The following is a 19612-nucleotide window of genomic DNA, read 5'->3' on the forward strand; positions in this document are numbered from 1 at the left end:
GATCAGGGGGTTGGGGCGCCTTCCCCTGTCACAAACTGAGCAGGGCGGATAGGGAGGTTGTGGCCCCGCCCCCTGTCACACACAGAGCCACAGAGCGATCAGGGGGTTTGAACGCTGCCCCCTGTCACGCTGATCCCAGTGCTGGGAGGCATATTACCCTTTTACTATATAGAATAGAGGCCTGGTGCACGGGTGGGGGCCGGCTGGTTTGCCCTGAAGGGTGTCCTGGATCAGGGTGGGGGTCCCCACTGGGGTGCCTGGCCAGCCTGGGTGAGGGGATGATGGCTGTTTGCAGCTGGTCACACACCCTTCAGGGTGGGGGTCCCCACTGGGGTGCCTGGCCAGTCTGGGTGAGGGGCTGAGGGCTGTTTTCAGGCTGGCGGGTGACGGAAGCTCCCAACCGCTCCTTTTTTTCTTTTTATTTTGGGCCAGCTTTAGCTCTGAGGCTCCAGCTCTTAGGCCTCTGCTGCTGAAAGAAGGTATCTGGTTTGTTTCGGTTCTATAATTGAAACTCTGTATCAACTCCAGCTCTGAGATCCCGGGCTCGCTGAAAGCAGGTTTCTGGGGTTTTGTTTAGCTTCTATATTTGTTACAATGTTTCAAACTGCAGGCTCAGAGGCCGGCAAGGCAGGCGGGGAACGTTGGTTTCCTCCGTCACTGAAGCAAGCAAGCCTCATGTTCAGTTTAAGCTGCCTGGCTGCCGGCCGCCATCTTGGCTGGCAGTTAATTTGCATATTGCCCTGATTAGCCAATGGGAAGGGTAGCGGTCATACACTAATTACCATGTTTCTCTTTTATTAGATAGGATTAAATGTAAACAAACTCAATATAACTTAAAAAGAAGGGTTGCAAACTTACAGCAAATGCCATATTAAGAGTAAAACATGTCCTGGCTGGTTTAGGTCAATGGTTAGAGCATCAGCCTATGGACGGAGGAGTTGTGGGTTCAATTCCCAATTAAGGACATGTACCTTGGTTGCAGGTTTTCCAACCCTGTTAGGGTCGAGTGTGGGAGGCAACTAATCGATGTGACTCTCTCACATCCATGTTTCTCACTCTCCCCCCTTTCTCCCTTCCCTCCACTGTCACTAAAAAAAAAAAAAAAAAAAAAAAAAAAAAAATCAATGGAAAAAGTATCCTCAGGTGAGAAAAAAAAAAGAGTAAAACATTGGTTGCTTGGACCTGAGTCTTGGCTTCTTGCCTTCCTCCCTGAACAACATGAGCTCTAGCTTTCCCACAAACCACGGGACCCTGGGCTCCATGTAATCCCCCAGCTACCAACCAGCTCGACCAACCAACATCATGGCCAGCATTTATGTAGGGGCTCAGGCTCCCGGACCTCTGTGTCCCACTCTACCAGTATGTGGGGTAGCTGAGGCTCCAGGGGCTTGGCTGCAGTGATAGCCAGAGGTCTAGCAGGCATAGGGGGATATCTAGAGTGAGAAGGAGACTATGCCATGCCTAAGTAACCTGGCCTCCTACCTGGAGAGGGAGAGAAATCTGGAGGCTGATAATCAGCCTTCACTAGGTGTTCCTGGGGAGCAAAATCCAGGAACACCTAGGGAAGAAGCCACCCCAGGCCAGGGGCTGGGGGCATTATTTCAAAATCATTGAGAACCTGAGGGCTCAGATCTTCACAACTTCTGTGGAAAATGCCCCCACCATTCTACAGATTGACAGTGCCTGTCTTGCTGCTGCTGACTTCAGAGTCAAGTATGAGACAGAGCTGGCCATGCGCCAGTCTGTGGAGAGTGACATCAGTGGTCTCTGAAAGGTCACTGGAGACAGAGGGGGGCTCTCGAGGAGCTGCTCTTCAAGAAGAACCACGAGGAGGAAATAAATGGTCTACAGAATCAGACTGCCAACTCTGGGTTGACCATGGAGTTGGATGGCCCCAAATCTCAGGACCTCAGAAGATCCTGGTGGACACCCAGGCCCAGTATGAAGAGCTGGCTCAGAAGAACCTAGAGGAGCTAGACAAGTACTGATCCTAGCAGATTGAGGAGAGCACCACAGTGGCCACCTTGCAGACTGCTGAGATAGGAGCTGCTGGGATGATGCAGAGCTGAGACGTACGTCCAGTCCTTGGAGCTCGACCTGGACTGGATGAGGAATCTGAAGGCCAGCTGGGAGAACAGCCTGAGGGAGGTGGAGATGCACTATGTCACGAAGACAGAACAGCTCAACCAGGTCCTGCTGCCCCTGGAGGCAGAGCTGGCCCAGATCTGGGCAGAGGAGCAGTGCCAGGCTCAGGAGTATGAGGCCCTGCTGAACATCAAGGTAAAACTGGAGTCTGAGATCACCACCTGCCCCACCTGCTGCAAGAAGGGGAGGACTTCCGTCTTGGTGATGCCCAGGACAACAGCCTCTCCATACAATCCATCCAAAAGACCATCACCCACAGGATTGTGGACAGAAAAGTGGTGTCTGAGGTCAATGACACCAAAGTTACGGGCAGCAGAAGTGGGGCACACCTTGGGGTGGGGGGGCAGAGGCCAATAAAAAGTTCAGAGATCAGTCCTGGTTGGTGTGGCTCAGTGGGTTGGGCATTGTCCTGTGCACTGAAGGGTTGCTGGTTTGATTCCTGGTCAGGGCACATGCCCAGGTTGCAGGCTCAATCCCCAGTGTGGGGTGTGCAGGAGGCAGCCGATCAATGATTCCCTCTCATCATTGATGTTTTTATCGCTCCCTGTCCCTTCCTCTTTGAAATCAATATAAATAAATAAATAAATAAATAAATAAATAAATAAATAAATAAAGAAAAAAATATGGCTTAATATGAGATCTCTAATTTGGTCTACGGAGCAGACTGACCTACATATTAAAAATATGTTAAACAACAACAACAACAAAAACACTGTGGCTGAGGCACTGACCAATTAGAATGAATGATGGTCACAAGCAGTGTGGCCCCAAATCAGCCCTGTACATTTGGTACTTGAGGGAACACTGGGAATAACTCAATTTGAGTTTATCTGTGTGTGGTTAAGTGGATTTAAGGTTTATCAAATGATTCTGGTGAGTAACCACAAGTTGGAGATAATATAATAAAGTGAACAACTGGAAATGATAGAGCCCTTTCCTTAACCTCCCACTAATCTGTCCATTCAAGATAATAAAGATACCATTTTAACCATCATAATGTGATTGCAAAAAACCCCACCCTGATATCTATAAAAACACTCATTTTTCCCCACATACTTCATAGTTGGACATATTCTAACTTTAAACAGGATTTTTTTCCATGGGTTTAATTTGTTAAAGATAAAAAAAAAATAAAAGAAAGGTACAGCACCTTTCTATTAATACTTAATAAGAACTAACTGACATCAGGGAAGATTATTAGCAGATGAGATTAATGAGTATTATTTAGTAGATTTTGCATTTATATATTCCTTCACTTGAAACCCTATATCTCCTTACTACCCTAATGAACAGATATGCTTGTTACAACCCACAAAAGGAAATAAGATATACAACTCTCTGTAAGATGAAATAATATCCAATAGACACAGTGAATTGATAAAAAAAAATTACTAGAGGTTAAGAATGAACTGAGCAGAAGTTGCTTTCCTAAATTAAATTCAAAATTGAGAACTGCTATATATTGTATTGATTTCATCTCTATGATATTCTGGAAAAGGAGGGAGAACAGATCTATAGTTGTTTTTGGGGCGATGGGAGGGGGAGGCACATGGCAGAGACTGAAAGAAACCACACAGGGTGGTTTGAGCAAACATTCCCAACTGGGATGCCATAGGAGGTAGTCATGTCCCAGGCCTACAGCGTCCTTAGCAAAGATCAGTCTTTGCCTTAGGCAAGTCCTGTCCACTGTTCTTGTGTATCTAGGATAACATACCTTTAAATGTCAGAGTAATTTTCTTTTCTTAAAGCCACAACTGCAGGCACCAGAACCCCTCATTGATACCATGTTTCCTGCATTCCATCTCTATCTACTGTAAACGTTCATTATTAAGTATCCTGTACCCACCAATGTCAAAGCAGTGTGTGTTTCTCCATTTTGCTTTTTATCCATTCTAGTGATTTCCTCACTTTGCTTTCTCCTGCCTCCTTAATCTACCACCAATGGATTTCAGGTACCTTCCTTATGTTCTCATCTTTGATTCTAAATTCATAGAAGAAACTCAAAACTGCTATTCTCCCCTGGTCAGTGTGGCTCAGTTGGTTGAACTTGCCCCATGCCCCAAAAGGTCTCTGGTTCGATTCCCCATCAGGGTGTATGCCCGGGTTACAGGCTCGATCCCCAGTAGTGGACATGCAGAAGGCAGCCAATTGATGTTTCACATCAGTGTTTCACATCAGTGTTTCTCTTTCCCTCTCCCTTCCTCTTTTTCTAAAATCAATAAAAAACTTTTTTTTTTTTTTAACTCTCATTCTCAAGAGTATTTTCCCAATCCATTGAGATCTTGCTTCTGGGCATGTCCTCAAAAACTTGGCTCAAATAAACTCTTATAAAACTTTTCTATAGGTTTGGGTATCTTTTCCTTGACAGGGGCTTATAATACAAAAGGGCAAGAAGAAACATTTTGGGGCAAGAGAACTGTTCCAAGAATTCTCTAGTACACTAAAGAAAGGTGAATTTTACTGAATGTAAATTATATCTCAGTAAACCTGACTTTAAAAAATAGATTGAGAAAAAGTGACTTCATCCCCCAAATGGACAAAGATCATTATATATGTGGTTGCTCATGTACGTCAGATATGAAGTTTATAAAATGAGAATCACAGCAATAAAGGAATATAGAAATTAATAATAATAACCTCTGTGGTTGGAAAGACTAAAGACAGCCGAGATGACATTGGGCCAGCAGGGTCAGAGCGCAGAGCGAGACTGCGTTGGAGCGTCAGGCTGCAGCCATCCAGGGCTCAAGCCTGCCTCCCCTGCGATGGGGCCTTGGGTGGGCTCAGTCTCTGGAGCTGGCTGCGGGGAACTCCAGTCCCGGAGTCCGGAGACCAAGGAGACAGTGAGTGTGCCGCCCCTTGCCTCCTGGCCCCGGGCCCCCAGTCCCTTCCCCTGACCCTTCCTCCACCACCCCCACTAACTCTCGGGCCTACCACCTCCCTTTTTTTTTTTTTTTTTAAATATATTTTATTGATTTTTTACAGAGAAGAAGGGAGAGAGATAGTTAGAAACATCGATGAGAGAGAAACATCGATCAGCTGCTTCCTGCACACCTCCCACTGGGGATGTGCCCGCAACCCAGGAACATGCCCTTGACCGGAATCGAACCTGGGACCCTTCAGTCTGCAGGCCGACGCTCTATCCACTGAGCCAAACCGGTTTCGGCGTACCACCTGCCTTTTAACCCACCTTTTTATCGCAGTGCACCTCTTCTACACCCTCTTCTTTCAGCCACCATTTCCCCATCCAGGCAATGCCCCCATCCTCTCCCTCCCCCAACCTCCAACCACCACCACTCCAGCCAGGTTCTGGAAGGACTTGCAGCTGAGAGCAGTAGGGAATGATCAGAGGTAGAGCCTGGGCTGAGTGGGAGCCCTAGGCCTGGCCCTAACCCTAACCCTAACCCTAACCCTAACCCCAGGACTGGGGCAGGGCAGAGTCTGGGCTTAGAGCTTTGTGGGGAGCAAAGGCTGGCTAGGCCTGGATGGGTGGAGTCGGGCGGTGGTGTGCACACACCAGTTTCAGTATTTCTTCTCTCTCCCCATCTCACCCCACCCTTTGCCCTTGGGTCAGACCTACTAGAGGCAGGTGCTAAAGAAATCCGCAGACCTCCAGCCCAAGGCCTGTGTCACTGCAGCCAGGTGGGTCCCCAGGCACATCTGGACAGCTCTGCAGAATGTCCTTGAGGAAGTAGCCCTGAGGTAGCGTGCTCTGTGCTTCCCCCTTGGAGACGCCAGACAACAGCTTTCTCAAAAAATAATTATGCTGGTCTCTAGAGAAGTAATCCATCTCCTCCAATCCATCCTGCCTGCCGTGTCTATCATAGAACTGATCATTACAGCACTGATCATCTTACTGCTGTTTGAGAATTTCCAGTGACTCCCCCACTCCCCCCTTTACTCACAGGATACATTCACACTTCTTGGAGCTGACATTCAAGACTGTCCAGTATTTTGGCTCTCCCTTCCTAACCAAGCTTGGTTCCCTCTGACACACTATACTACTCTAGCCAGACCTTTCCCTTCCTCCTGCTATCAGAACTGCCAGGATGACTTCTGCCTGCCAGCATGCAGTTATCAATCTGGAATGCCTCCCCTCTCCTTTCTACCTTCCAAATCCTGCCCATGCAATACTTCACTGATGTCCTACCTACTTTGTGAAGCTTTCTCCAATCCTTGAGCACCACCTTCCCCAAATCACTGCAGGACTGACTGCCTGTGCCACTCAGTTTGTCTATAAATCATGGAAAACATTTTATTTGCTCATGGTTTACCACCCCAGTTAAATACATCTAGGGGACAGATCTCAGCCTACATTTATGCTTCAATAACTAGTACAGTTCTGGATTTGCATTAGATGCTCAGCTAATGCCTAAATGTATTTATTCAACAAATATTTTAGATGGTTTATTTGTCTTAGTACCTGGCACAGTGCCCAACAATACAATAGTAAAAAAGAGCCTCACCTTCATGGTGCTTCCAGTTTAGTGGGGGAGATTAAATACCTAAATTGAAATTGAATGAATGATGGAAGGAAGAAAAGGGAGGGAGGAAGGATTTATAAGATTTAGTGGCTCCACATCTTCTAGTCTCTAGAGGGGGAAAAAATACGTGTGTATGTACTTTCTGTTTCCCAGGTATTATGGCTGTGTTCTGGTCATCCATCAAAACTGATGGATTTTGGACCTGGCTAGTGAAAGTGGCAGAGATTTGCTATGTGCTTAAATGATTTATGAGAAAGGGCATGTTACTGGAATTGACATGAGAGAAGATCAGGCGAGACAATGATTTGGAGGAAAAAATTATCAAAAGCATTCTTTTGAGATAAAGTTTTTTTCTATGTGACTCTTCAAGGTTTTAATAAGGCAGCTAAATGACAATGCTTATTTGTGTCACTCATGCTTTCTGTCCTGGGAGCTGAGGACTTTGGCCATTAGGGGCTCTTCTGGAAGAACAGATTTTCTTTCTTTCTTTCTTTCTTTTTAATATTTTTATTGATTTAAAGAAGAAGGGAGAGAGAGAAACATCAATGATGAGAGAGAATCATTGTTCAGCTGCCCCCTGCACACCCCACACTGGGGATTGAGCTGCAACCCAGGCATATGTTTTGACCGGGAATTGAACCACGATCACCTAGTTCATGGGTCGACGCTTTACCACTGAGCAACACTGGCCGGGTGAGAGTCAGAGGTTTGATCTAGTATATGAATATCATGATGACCCAGTGGAGTCTGGTCTTTTCTTCTGCCATCTGTCCTGCAAGATTTTGTTAATGAATGAAGAGCTTATTCAAGCAAAAACCAGGTATTGAGCTCCATTGAGTTGTCCCAGGCTGGAGCATATCCTACGTGCCCAGAGAAGCCTTGTATCCTTATCCAAAATAGTCAGGGGGAAGTATATTCCATTAGTAAAAGGAAATTTTGAGGGGGGGGGAAGAACCAGTGTATTTAAAAAATGCTAATTATCAAACCTATATTTTTCTTTTCTTAGGTAGAAGTGGCGAAAAATTATATTGAATATCACTTGGAAAAATATGGCTTCCAGGCACCCAAAGTGACTTTTGTTCATGGCTGCATAGAGAAGTGGGGAGAGGCTGGGACCAGAAATGAGAGTTATGATGTTATGATGTAGGTCTCTCCTTACTGTTATGAATATAGCCCATTTTCTATCGAACACACAAATGTCACCATTTGTGACAGTTTTTGCTGAACTGACTCTCATGTGGGGCGATAAACTAAACCTGGCATGGCTTAATGTAGAGGAAGAGCTGGTCTGGTCCAGAACACACTAGCCCAAGAGAGAACTTACTTTCACTTAACCATCAACCAATGAGCCCAAGAGACCAGCAAGACCACTGAGTCTGCCCAGACAATGCACACTGACCTGTTATCTTTAATATTATTTTCATAGCAAATTACAGAATTCTGTGCTTCTCTTTTTTTCTGTCAAGTCATGCCCAAGTGACAATCTTAGTAAACTGCCTGAAGGAACTTCGTCTGTTTACAGGTGGGATAAGAAATGGAGACGTCTGGCCCCAGGTTATTTTTTGCCTGGTAAACATCAGGGCAGAAACAAATAGGAAAATGCCTGAAATTTTTTTCCTGCACTCACTGTTTGCTGAAAGTTTACTGATATTTTAAACACTCTGTTCACCTCTCTTATATTGGGAAAATAGTTGAGCTTGGGGAAGAGAGGAGGAAAGATTACTGTAGGATCCAGACCTCCATACTGTTGAAATTAGCTAAATAAAATCTCAAAATGACTGCTAACTCATGTGCCTGAGATTTAAGCACAATATTGAGAAAAACATGTTGTTATAAAAGTACATGCTAGCATTACAAAAAGTTGTATACTTTTTAAAGGAAAAGAGTTTATGAATACTATTGACTTCTTCTGATAGTTATACAACCTTGAGTTGCATTTGTTTCAATTTGGCTCAAAATCTAGGTGACCTGAGTATCCTTATTCAGGAGAGGGACACTCTTGCCCTCCCTGTCAGGTAGGGGACTGAAAAAGAAATCTTGGCACTTCGCTAAAAAAATATTTATACTTTTCCTCCCACCTTCTAAGTCAGTGGTTCTCAACCTTCTGGCCCTTTAAATACAGTTCCCCATGATGTGACCCAACCATAAAATTATTTTCATTGCTACTTCATAACTGTAATGTTGCTACAGTTATGAATCATAATGTAAATATCTGATATGCAGGATGGTCTTAGGCGACCCTTGTGAAAGGGTCGTTCGACCGCCAAAGGAGTCGCAACCCACAGGTTTAAAACCACTGTTCTAAATTCTTCCAGGCTGGGCTAATCATCAAATTAACAGAGACAGATTAACAGGAGAACATCAGGTTTTTAATACCTGCGAATGGAGGATTCACATAGGCATGTGAAGGGAACCAGTTTAGCCATTCAGAAGCTGCTTTTGGGATACTGATTTTTAAGGTGTTTAATAAGAAACAAGACTCAGAAAGAACCTTCGACCTCCCTGCTTTCCTGCCAAAGAAAAGATTCAGACAGAGAAACCTGTTTCAGGAAGGAAAACTTAGAATGCCACTTTAGCCTAATTTGAATTAAGTGTGTAAACAAGGCTTCAGGCAGGTGCAGGTGCCTGTTAGCTAGATACCCACTGTGTTCCATTGTTTTTGAGTTGTCTAGCAAGAATTTTCCTGTCATGTCTGCTCCTGGTAGGTTTCTCTGTCTGAATCTCTTGGGCAGGAAAGCGGGGAGGTCAAAGTGTCCTTCTGAGTCTTGTTTCTTAATAAACAGCTTAAAATCAATATCCCAAAAAGACAGCTTCAGGATGGCAAAACTTTGATCCTTTCGTTCACACGGGGTCAGTTCAAGCACTTCCATCCCCCCACCCCTGCATTTGTTTTTAAAATGGATGTTATCCCTTCATTCCTTTCTTTGCTATCTGGGATTAATGTAATCTTAACCTTGTTTGGACGAATTCTGCTGCTTCAGCATGATGGGAAGCTATATTTCAGTGACGTCTCTGCTAGCCTTGAGTTGCCAGAAGAAAGCAGGACACAGTTTTCTGGGGTAGGTGTCTTTCTCTTTTGTTATGTTTGGTTTTAAGGCAGATACGTGTTCATATTCAGAGCTCCGTTCTGCTCACCGCCAGGGTGAGGCTTTGTGATGTGGGAACATGTGGATTAGGTCAGGAGGTTTAGGTTCCATTTCTCTTCTGCCTCTCAAAAGTGGCATGACCTTGGAAAATTAATGTCCTTGAGTCGTCTTCTAAACTGTAAGATGTAGATAATTTACAATCTGCTGATAGGGCTTTTATGAAAATTAAACGGGATAAATAATGTGGGAAACACTTTGAAAACTGTGGAGTGGAAATGAGGGCAACTGTCCCAGCACTGATGCCCCTAATCCCCTTATGTTCTCATCATTGTGGTTTCTTCCTTTACTGTCATATGTGGGTGGTCCGTCTGACTATGAAATCAAAAGTTCTTACTTTAATAATGTTAACATTTTTCTTATTATAACAGAATAAGTGAATATTGTTAAAATGTTGGAAAAATACAAAAAGTAAAAGACCATATTATTACTAATCATATAGCCAGCAATAACCTCTTTACCATTTTAATATATATCCTTTTACGTGTTTTTTTCTATGTGTACTTAATAAGATTGGGAGCATGCTATGTATAGAACTTAGTATTCTAATTTTACTGAGCATATTTCCTAAACCTAAACATTTTTTAAAGTTTTATTTATTAAACTGGGGTTGTGGGCTTGATCCCCAGTGTGGAGCATGCAGGAGGCAGCTGATCAATGATTTTCTCTCATCATTGCTGTTTCTGTCTCTCCCTCTCCCTTCCTATCTAAAATCAATAAAAAAAATATTTAAAAAATAGTAAAGCTTATTTAGAGATCGCTCTAAGAAATGGTAAATTTGTAGTTGAGAAAGTTTAATCAAACATAAGAGACAAGAATCCCAGAGCCAAAAACCCCGAAAGTTCTTGTTTGGCCACGATTACCAGCGTGCATCAAGCCCACGTAAGCATAGGAGACACCTGTAGAGTGAGGAGTGATCTACGTTCTTTGCTTTATTAAACTCTTGAGCTCTCTGCTATTGTTGCTCTTCCCTTTTTCTAAGACAGTGATTTTTTGGAAGGTAGAGAAATTTGACTTCTGACTTAGTCCATCTGGTATTTCACAAATGTGTCTTTGCTATTTTGAAATTCTTGGGAGTTCATTGATTATAAAACCTTGCTGATTGGAATCAGTGTTTATTTTGAAATGTTTTCAACATTCTAACTCTCCTGTAGCCTGGTTTCCTGAATACCGGCGTACACAAGCTGTCAGGAGATTACAGTTACAAGCAAAGGGAGTCTTTCCTCCAGCCACAACATTCCTGGGAACTCTGGCTTCTACAGAAAAACATTTCCTTCCAGCATAGCTGTTTTTGCTCTCCTTCCTGGTGTGCATGCGGGCTACGTAAAGGAGGGCCCTTGACCTCAGATACGGCTTGTAACATTCTTCATATTTGGACTGGTTTTTATCCCAGCAATCTCCTTCCTATTCTGCCTTCTTTCTGTCAGCTTGCACATGTGCCAATGTCTTTAGAGCAGTTTCAAGTTCTTGAAATGGGAATAATTGACACTGAAGGAAGATTTAAAGAATGAAGCAGCTGGTGTATCCTAGAAAAATAACCTTGTGCTCTTGGGGGAAGACACTCATATCTTTTTTATGGCAACCCTTTATGATAAACCCTCCAGCACAGTGCGGGCAGGTGGCGCAAGGGACTTGGCTCATGCTTACAGCTTCCCATTAGTTGCTGCAGCAGAGAGGAATGCAAGCTGCTGCCTCTTTTTAAGAGTCCCCCTCCCCCCCCACACACACTTTTTTCTCCTTCCTTCTCTCTCCTCCTTAATCCTGACAAAGTGTATTTTGCTATTAAAAGAACTACATTAAAACACTGCAGAATCTGAAATGACACCAATAGGATTAATGTTATGTATGGTCTTGTTTCAATTAATAGTAGTGGTAGTTATATATGAACATAAACAACAGTAGTAATAATACAGAGGACCTAGTCTTTAAGAAAATGTTTTTATTGATTTGAGAGAGAGAGAGAGAGAGAGAGAGAGAGAGAGAGAGAGAGAGAGGGAAACATCCATGAGAAACATAGATCAGCTTCCTCCTGCATCCCCCCTACTGGGGATTGAGCCGGCAACCTGGGCATGTGCCCTGCCCAGGAATCCAGCCTGTGACCTCTTGGTGCATGGGACAACGCTCAATCCACTGAGTCACACAGGTCGGGCCAGAGGACCTCATCTTTATTGAATAGTTAATATGTTCAAGGCACCATGTCACCTAGTCCTCACAGTAACCGTTATTATCCTAATTTTACACGTGAAGAAACTCAGGCTCAGAGAGATGAATTTGTAATCCAGGGTCACTCAGCTAGAAAGTGGTGAATTTGAACCCATGTCTGACTCTGGAGCTGACATTCTTCGCCATAATCTGCTGTATTAACTCTCCATATTTATACTTTAATAGAGTCACAGGATATTGGTGCTCAAAAGAACCACTGACTAAGATGCCCCGCCTTTTGAGGAAGCGTGAGGGAGGTGATGGATGCTTCCGTCGGTCCTGGCGGAGGGAGGGAGCTAGCGCTTTGCCACGCCCCCCCCCCCCCCCCCCCGCACAAACCCCCCAACTTTGAGTCCCGCTGGAAATCGGGGGCCCTCCAGGCTTCAAATCCCCACAGACGTCTCAGCCGTGCCCCGTGAGCCCCCCAGTCCCGGCCTAGGCCTCGGAGCAGCCAGGCGCCCCGCCTCGTCCTGCCCGGTGTCCTCCCGGGTTCGAGGCCGGCTGGGGGAGGGAATGGGTTGGGATCGAGGAAATAGTCTCATTTTAATCCTGTCCCCGGAATAAAACGAATGAGGTCGGTAGACCCGTTTTTTAAAAAAAGCAAAAAAGATGCCCCACCTTTTATTTTTTATTCCCTTCGAGTCTTGAGACCTTAGGGCTGGGAGCATGTATTTGGAAGTGATATGAGTATCACTCTCTCCTGTTGGTAGAAAGGACATGGAATGTGAAGAAGAGGATGGGAAATCATTTTCCTGGGTGAGAAAGAGGAGCGGCTAACTCTTCCGACCAGGAAGTCCACTGCACTGAGAGGAGGAAAGACAGTGGTGTGAGGCCTGGCAGCAGCAACCAGCATAGCCAGCCCTCTTCCTGGCTTGGAGACCCCTGCTGAGTGCTAGTCTGGCGGTAAGGGAGGCCAGACCCAGGTAGACCTCTTCATTTCAGAGCGGTGGAAACTGGGCCATAGAGGCAAGGCCACCAGTAAGTTACTGCAGTAAAGGGAGTGGGTCAGGAGACTGCCCTTCATGAATGTAAGGTCTGTGCCTGTCGTGTCCACCCTTCTGTTTGCAGTGACCTACAATATATAGTAAGAGTGTAAATACATGTTTAATGAATTCATTTTCTTTCTTTTTTTAATATATATATTTTTACTGATTTCAGAAAGGGAGAGGGAGAGAGAGATAGAAACATCAATGATGAGAGAGAACCATCGATTGGCTGCCTCCTGCATTCCCCTCACTGGGGATGGAGCCCGAAACCTGGGCATGTGCCCTTGGCCGGATTTGAACCAGGGACTCTTCAGTCCACAGGCTGACGCTCTATCCACTGAGCCAAACCGGCCAGGGCTAATGAATTCATTTTCATTACTTAAGGTGGCTTGTACATGCTCTTGATTTTCGACCTCTGTGCCAGGTTTTTCACTGGCCCCACTGGCACTGGTGTTGGAGGTGAAAGGAGGAAAAATAAAGATTGCCATTTTGTCTTTTGAAAACTCCACTGACGCTGCCCTGAGATCTTGCTGGCCCTTGTTGGCAGTCTCAGCACCTGCAAACCATCAATTGCTAATGATGGCCCTGGTATGTAGGACTTGCCTTCTTATCTTGCACATGGTTCTGGTTCTGGAAATTAGAGAAGAAGCTTCAGCATTGCGGTATCTCAGGTCCTAAAGGCTAAAAGGCACATACAAATGGGAACCCCACAAACCAAAGCAAAATAAACTCTCCTGCCTTTAAGAAGCTTTGGATGGAGTTCACCTTGGAAGTGGTAAGAACTTGATTCAAAATCTTCAGAGAAGGACCGCCACCTTTATAGCTGAATGACTGATACTATTTCCAGGACCCCAAGCAATTGTAAAAGATTATCTCCCTTTTAGGTAAATCAAACGGAAATATTAGTGTCTGGGTCCATCAAAACACCTTTAACTTGTCCTTCCATTTTGGGTTGCCTTTTTACAGGATCACATCACAGAGCCATTCAAGCTTGCAGAAAAGTCTGACAATGCAAAGTCCGATTGTTCCCCTGATGAGGCTGCTGAGGCACAAAGAAAAGCTCCTGCGAAGACGTTGTCTGGACGCTAAGGAATGAGTTACGTATGTCTTTTAACCTGCTCTTCCCATAGCACAGACCATAAGGAAGAATAAATGGCAAAAAGTCACCAAATTCTAGATTTGATAAAAACAAATGAAATCTTTTTAGAAGGTGTTAACGAAGGGTTCACAGCAAATCACCTAAACACTAGTTAAGCAGTTTTTCTCCATCTTAAGTAATTCAAAGTTCTGGTGCCACTTAGTGGTCAGAAGTGGAACTGAGCAGTGTTAAGGTTTGGCCAACGGGCAAGCCAGGCTCCAGAAATAACAATTGTCAGAGAGTCTCAGGAAAACATATTCCTTCTGACCTGCAGAGCACCTTTTGGACTTTTCAGCTTATTTGCTCATTAAACAAAGCTCCTACTGAAATTGGGCTAATCGTGCCAAAAGATTGCCAAATCAGGTTTGGTAGCAGTGCTCTTGGGTTAAATGGTCTTTTAAAGCAAACACTTTTAAAAAATTGGCAGTTGAATGAAGAAAACAAATGAACGATACATTTCTTTGATCTCAGTTCACCCTAATGTGTGACAACATACTGACTATAGCAAATCCTAACTAGATTAGGAAAAGAGTTTGATAATTTTTAAAAGAAGAGCTAGGTGATTGGTGGGTTTTCTTTTCCTTTACAAAGTACCTTAGGAAAGTATTAGATTTAGTCCTAGTTTCCGTAGTTAAAGAAGATTGAGGAATATTGCAAGGCTGACCACACTATTAGAGAATAGGAAAGCTTCAAGAATGCTTAAATAAATTGAAGGCTAGTTGTATTTGAAGACTTTGTCAGAGGACACAGAAAGATGACAAGCCAGGGATCGTTTAAGCCATGATCCCTGCCACCAGGAGCTCATAGTTCATTTTTAATAACAACTTCAAGTGAAGAAGAGTTTTAATAAGAAAATTTCAACCCGTTGCTCTGAGCTCAGTGCACAGACCCCAGGGGGAGCCGGCATGTCCCGAGAGCTTTTTATTAGGGACATGAGAATTTTCAGACTTTGTAAAATTTTTGGATGGATTCTACAGGGACAGCTGTTAAAAATGGAGAAATTCTCAGGTTACTAAGTGTGTTCGGCCTCAGACCCTGACTTACTACTGCTGACCAAGGGAAGTACTGGATGATATCTTTTAAGCCCTCTTTGTGTCTGTGACCTTGATTCTAAGCAGTTCTGTCTTGGCTTTATAGTTCAGTATTTCCCCAGGCACAATGTGTGTTAGTTAGGATGGTACAGCTGGGGTTAAGCATCCTTCACTATCCATGAGCACAAGGTGGTTCTGCTAGAGAGGAAATGAAAAGAAAGAGTGTCCTGGTTATTTGGCTTAATTGACTCTTCCGAATTTAGGGGAAGGGGGTATTAGCCATTTACTTGTCATTCTGAACTCTCAGTTACCCCCAAAAGACATCGAGTGATAAGATTGGGCTGGAAAATAGAGATTCACGTTGTCCTTTTCCTAAGAATAACATGTTTTATACATTATGTTCCAACAAAATGTACATCTTAAGAATTGTATTTGACTTATAATCTAGAAAGGACATGTATTAGACAATATAAAATTAAAATATGCGTTTTGCTCAGAAAACTGGCATAAATAGTTAAATATTTAAAATAGGTGAAAGAGACAGCTAGGAATGTGCAATCCTTATAAAAGAGCAAACCTCTCCTTCAAGAATGAGAGGCAGCCGGGCCGGCGTGGCTCAGTGGTTGAGCGTTGACCTATGAACCAGGTCACGGTTTGATTCCCGGTCAGGGCACTTGCCTGGGTTGCAGGCTCAATCCCCAGTGTGGGGCGTGCAGGAGGCTGCCAATTGCTGATTCTCTCTCTCTCTCCCGCCCTCTCTTAAATCAATAAAAAAAAATATATATTTTTAAAAAAGAAAAGAATGAGAGGCAGTATGGAGTGCTGATTAAGAGCAAAAATTTGAAGCCTTTAAAGTTCCGTTTTCCTTTCAACTCTGCCACTTAGCATTTTGGCCTTGAGAAAATTATTTCACATCCCTGTGCCTTTATTTCCTCATTTGTATGAAGTTCTTTGAAAGAGTGCATGGCACATGGTTTATGTTATTGCTCATTTAGCTCTAGATGGTTGCTATCAGCATGTGATTGATGCCTCTTGCTGCCCGATCATGGTTTAGGAAGCTGCGTGTAGCTCTTTCGACAATAGGCAACTTTCCCCCCAACATCTTATTTGGACAGTTTTCAAATATACAGAAGAGCTTAAAGAACTGTAATGAGCCCACTTGGAGTGGCTCAGTTGGTTGGAGTGTCGTCCTGTGCATTGAAAGGTTGCTGGTTCGATTCTGGTGGTCAGGGCACATACCTAGATTTCGGGTTTGATCCCTGCTCGGAGCACGTACTGAAACCGATTGATTTTTTTTCCCCCTCTCTCTCTCTCCTTCCTCTTTCTAAGCATGTCCTCTGGTGAGAATTAAAAAACCAAAAGGAATTTACCCACCACCTAGATTACACACTTCTTAACCTTTTGCAATCTGTTTATACATTTTAACATATTTACTAACATTAGAGATACAGAAACAGGGGTCAATTCTTTCCTAGGCATAAGCCCTTTCCAAAGATATTGGATTTAAAGGGTTTAAGGAGCAAATTTTCTCTTAATTGATTATTGTATCAAAATAGTATTTTCAGTGCTTCATTATCACAGAGGGAGGGTTTATTTAAAAGTCATGGAAACCTGCAGAGACTTTTCAGCTCATCTACATGAATAGGCGCAGCAGTGGCCTGAACAGGACCCCCATTCCCACCTCCAGCACCTCCAGCCATGCATAGCTGAAAAGGGCATGGCTCTTTGCCAAGTCAGTAGCAGAACCTGCTCCTCTGGTTGATTCTTGGCCTTTCCTTGAATGGCTCCAAGGAAGCAGCCAAAATAGTCAGTAATTCTGCTTTATTAGGCTGGGAGGTTGACTAAACTCATCTGACAAAGATTGTGAACTTATCCGTCCATTAATTCATTTTCTCACTGAATATTAATTAAACACCCACTTGAATGTCTCAGGCACTGTCCTAGGCAAGTTTCACTAACAATGGAATATTATGAACCCTGTGGGGCAATGGGACAAAAATAGTTAAGCATATTTTCTAAACTTTGTTGGCATCTGTCCTAACTTCTGTGATTTGCCAAGTTTCTTCAACCACACACCACAATTTGGGTGGAAACAAGGCTTCTTTTGTAGACCCTGCCCAAGAGTCAGTAGAGGGAAAACACACTGGATTATAAAAATCTAGTCTTTTGCAAATAGGAAGCTGCAATGAAAAATCCTGATAGTCACCTATGACTTGAGCTTTACTGCGTCATTCCAGTCTCTTTTCAACTGCTGACCCTGCGATTCCTGTAAGCACGCCTCCCACTGAGGTTAATGGGAGCGTTATGTGAACGTAAGTTTTGTACTTAATCTTCTCCCCGCTGAGTGAGCCTTGCTTGTCTTGGACTGACTACCATCCCGATCCCCCTCCCCAACGTGAACACGCCTCTCCTTTCATGTAGCAGAGCCACGGGGCAGTGGTCGGCTCCAGGTGAGAGGAAAATACATTTGGAACAAAAAGTGTTCTGCCCTTATGCTTCTCCATTGCCGCATCTACATTGTCCAGAAGCCAGAGAGAATCAAATCAACAACGTCTGGGTGCGCGGTAAGCCAGACTGGTGTCTGCTAACTTGAAAACTAGGCCTAAAGCCACGAACCTTCTGGTCATTCTTGGAATGAAAAAGGAGGCAGGAGACAGAAAGCCGGCTTCTTCCTAGACCGGCTCTGCTGCTGAGCTGGTCACTGGCCCATAGGAAACTCATTCACCTACGTGAGGGTTCACGTTCCCTGTTGGAAAGCGCGGGTGTTCCCTTCCAGGCTCAGAAGCAGATTGATGTGGTCTAGGTTCTGGAGAGGTCGCAGAGTTTTAAAAATTGTTTGGACTAGTTGCCCACATGTATAAATCAGAAGGCTTCTCATAAAATATGAATTGCTGGCTTCTCTTGAAAAACTGGAAATGCTGGCATTACTGACACTGCATTTCTGCCACAACTGTCACGGCCAGCGTGAGTAATGGCTTCCCCTTCAAGCAGGACATGTCCCTTTAGACAATTTGTCCCCATCCCCACCCAGTCGACTTTTCTGACCTTCTGAGTTTGTGGCCCTCTTTTAGGATCAGAATTAGCACAGTTTAATCCAATTTACAAATAATTTTTTTTATAGTTCAAATGATGGCAGGTCAATGGCTTACTCTATGATTCTGACATATATTTAATTCATTACAAGCAGAAGCCAAGAAGGACACGTGGAGCTTTACAGGGAATGCTCGCAGGAGGGAACCAAAGATGCTGGGCTGCTTATGGTAATTTGACATTAACTCAGAGCCTAATTGTGTCAGGTGAGGTGGCCTGGACAGTTTATCTTCTGTCCCCAGAGTTAACAAGCTTCCATCACATAAGTTTCTTTGTGAATATTAAATGAGTATCCTCTGGAAAGCAAATCCTCAAAAGGTCAAGTTGCTAAAGAGGAAAGGTTTGCACAGCAAGGGCAGGAGGACTTGTGTGGCTTCTCAGCTCAGTAGTAAATCTTTTACTAACTGTCCTTATTGTCTTTTTCTTATTGCCTTATTATTCCTTTCAATTGGATAGAACTAGGCAAATATTGTGAAGGAGGTATTTTTATTTTTGCTTTTAAAAATAACAGAAGTCCATGCAGTGGATGCAATCCTTTAAAAATGGTAATTTCTCATGGTAATGAGGAAGAGTCATTGTGATAGGAACCAAACCAAATGGCCCAAGTTGTTTCTTTACTGAAATAATTTCCTCACATCTCCCTCACAATGCTGTGTTTTTCCTAACTTTCCAGAAGAGAAAACCAAGGCTGAGGCTATTTAAGTGACTTGCATGATGGGAGGACCGTGAGTGTTAGAATCAAGACTAGAACTAGGTCTTCTGACTCCTCGCTATTGTATTATAGGGTTTGTCCTTGCTCTTCTTTTTTTTTTTTTTGTTAATCCTCGCCTGAGGGTATTTTTCCATTGATTTTTAGGGGCTGTGGAAAAGAGAGGGAAAGACAGAAACATCGATGTGAGAGAGACACATTGATTGGTTGCCTCCTTCACACACCCCAACCAGCGCCTGGGCTGGGGAGAAGCCTGCAACCAAGGGAATTGAAACTGGGATGCTCTATCCACTGAGCCAAACTGGCTAGGGCTGTCCTTGCTCTTCTTACTGGAATTCCTAAATTTAAAAAAATATAGAAATAAAAAGGGAAATAGTATAACAGTAAGGATAATGGTTATATCTAAGGTGGAGGAGAGGGGTGTGATCTGAAAGTGATAAATAGGGGTTTGCTTGATTAGGGGGCAGTTCCTTTATCATTGTAAATTATCTTTGCCTGGGACTGTCCCAGTTTAAGGCATAAACTAGGTTAATTATTAATAGTACACTTTTTTCACTCTCAAATGGGCTTTGTTTTAGGTGATAAATTATATGGTGAGTTTTTTTTTTAATTATATTCACTAGTGGCCCGGTGCACGGATTTGTGCACCGGTGGGGTCCCTTGGCCTGGCCTGCAGGGATTGGGCCG

The 19612-nt window shown here is 43.8% G+C and overlaps 1 protein-coding gene and 1 pseudogene across 1 annotated transcript; both read left to right on the top strand.

Annotated features, from left to right (window-relative positions):
• Nucleotides 1-728: 728 nt before the first annotated feature.
• Nucleotides 729-5078, top strand: LOC132214303 (keratin, type I cytoskeletal 18-like; annotated as a pseudogene).
• On the top strand, nt 4908-14087 carry AS3MT (arsenite methyltransferase). The gene is given in 7 exon segments (XM_059661980.1): nt 4908-4985; nt 5726-5844; nt 6780-6918; nt 7633-7753; nt 9390-9685; nt 13924-13990; nt 13993-14087. Coding segments are annotated over 7 exon segments (915 nt in total).
• Nucleotides 14088-19612: the final 5525 nt, after the last annotated feature.

This window comes from Myotis daubentonii, chromosome 13, assembly GCF_963259705.1.
Source record: "Myotis daubentonii chromosome 13, mMyoDau2.1, whole genome shotgun sequence".
Taxonomy (NCBI): Eukaryota; Metazoa; Chordata; class Mammalia; order Chiroptera; family Vespertilionidae; genus Myotis; species Myotis daubentonii.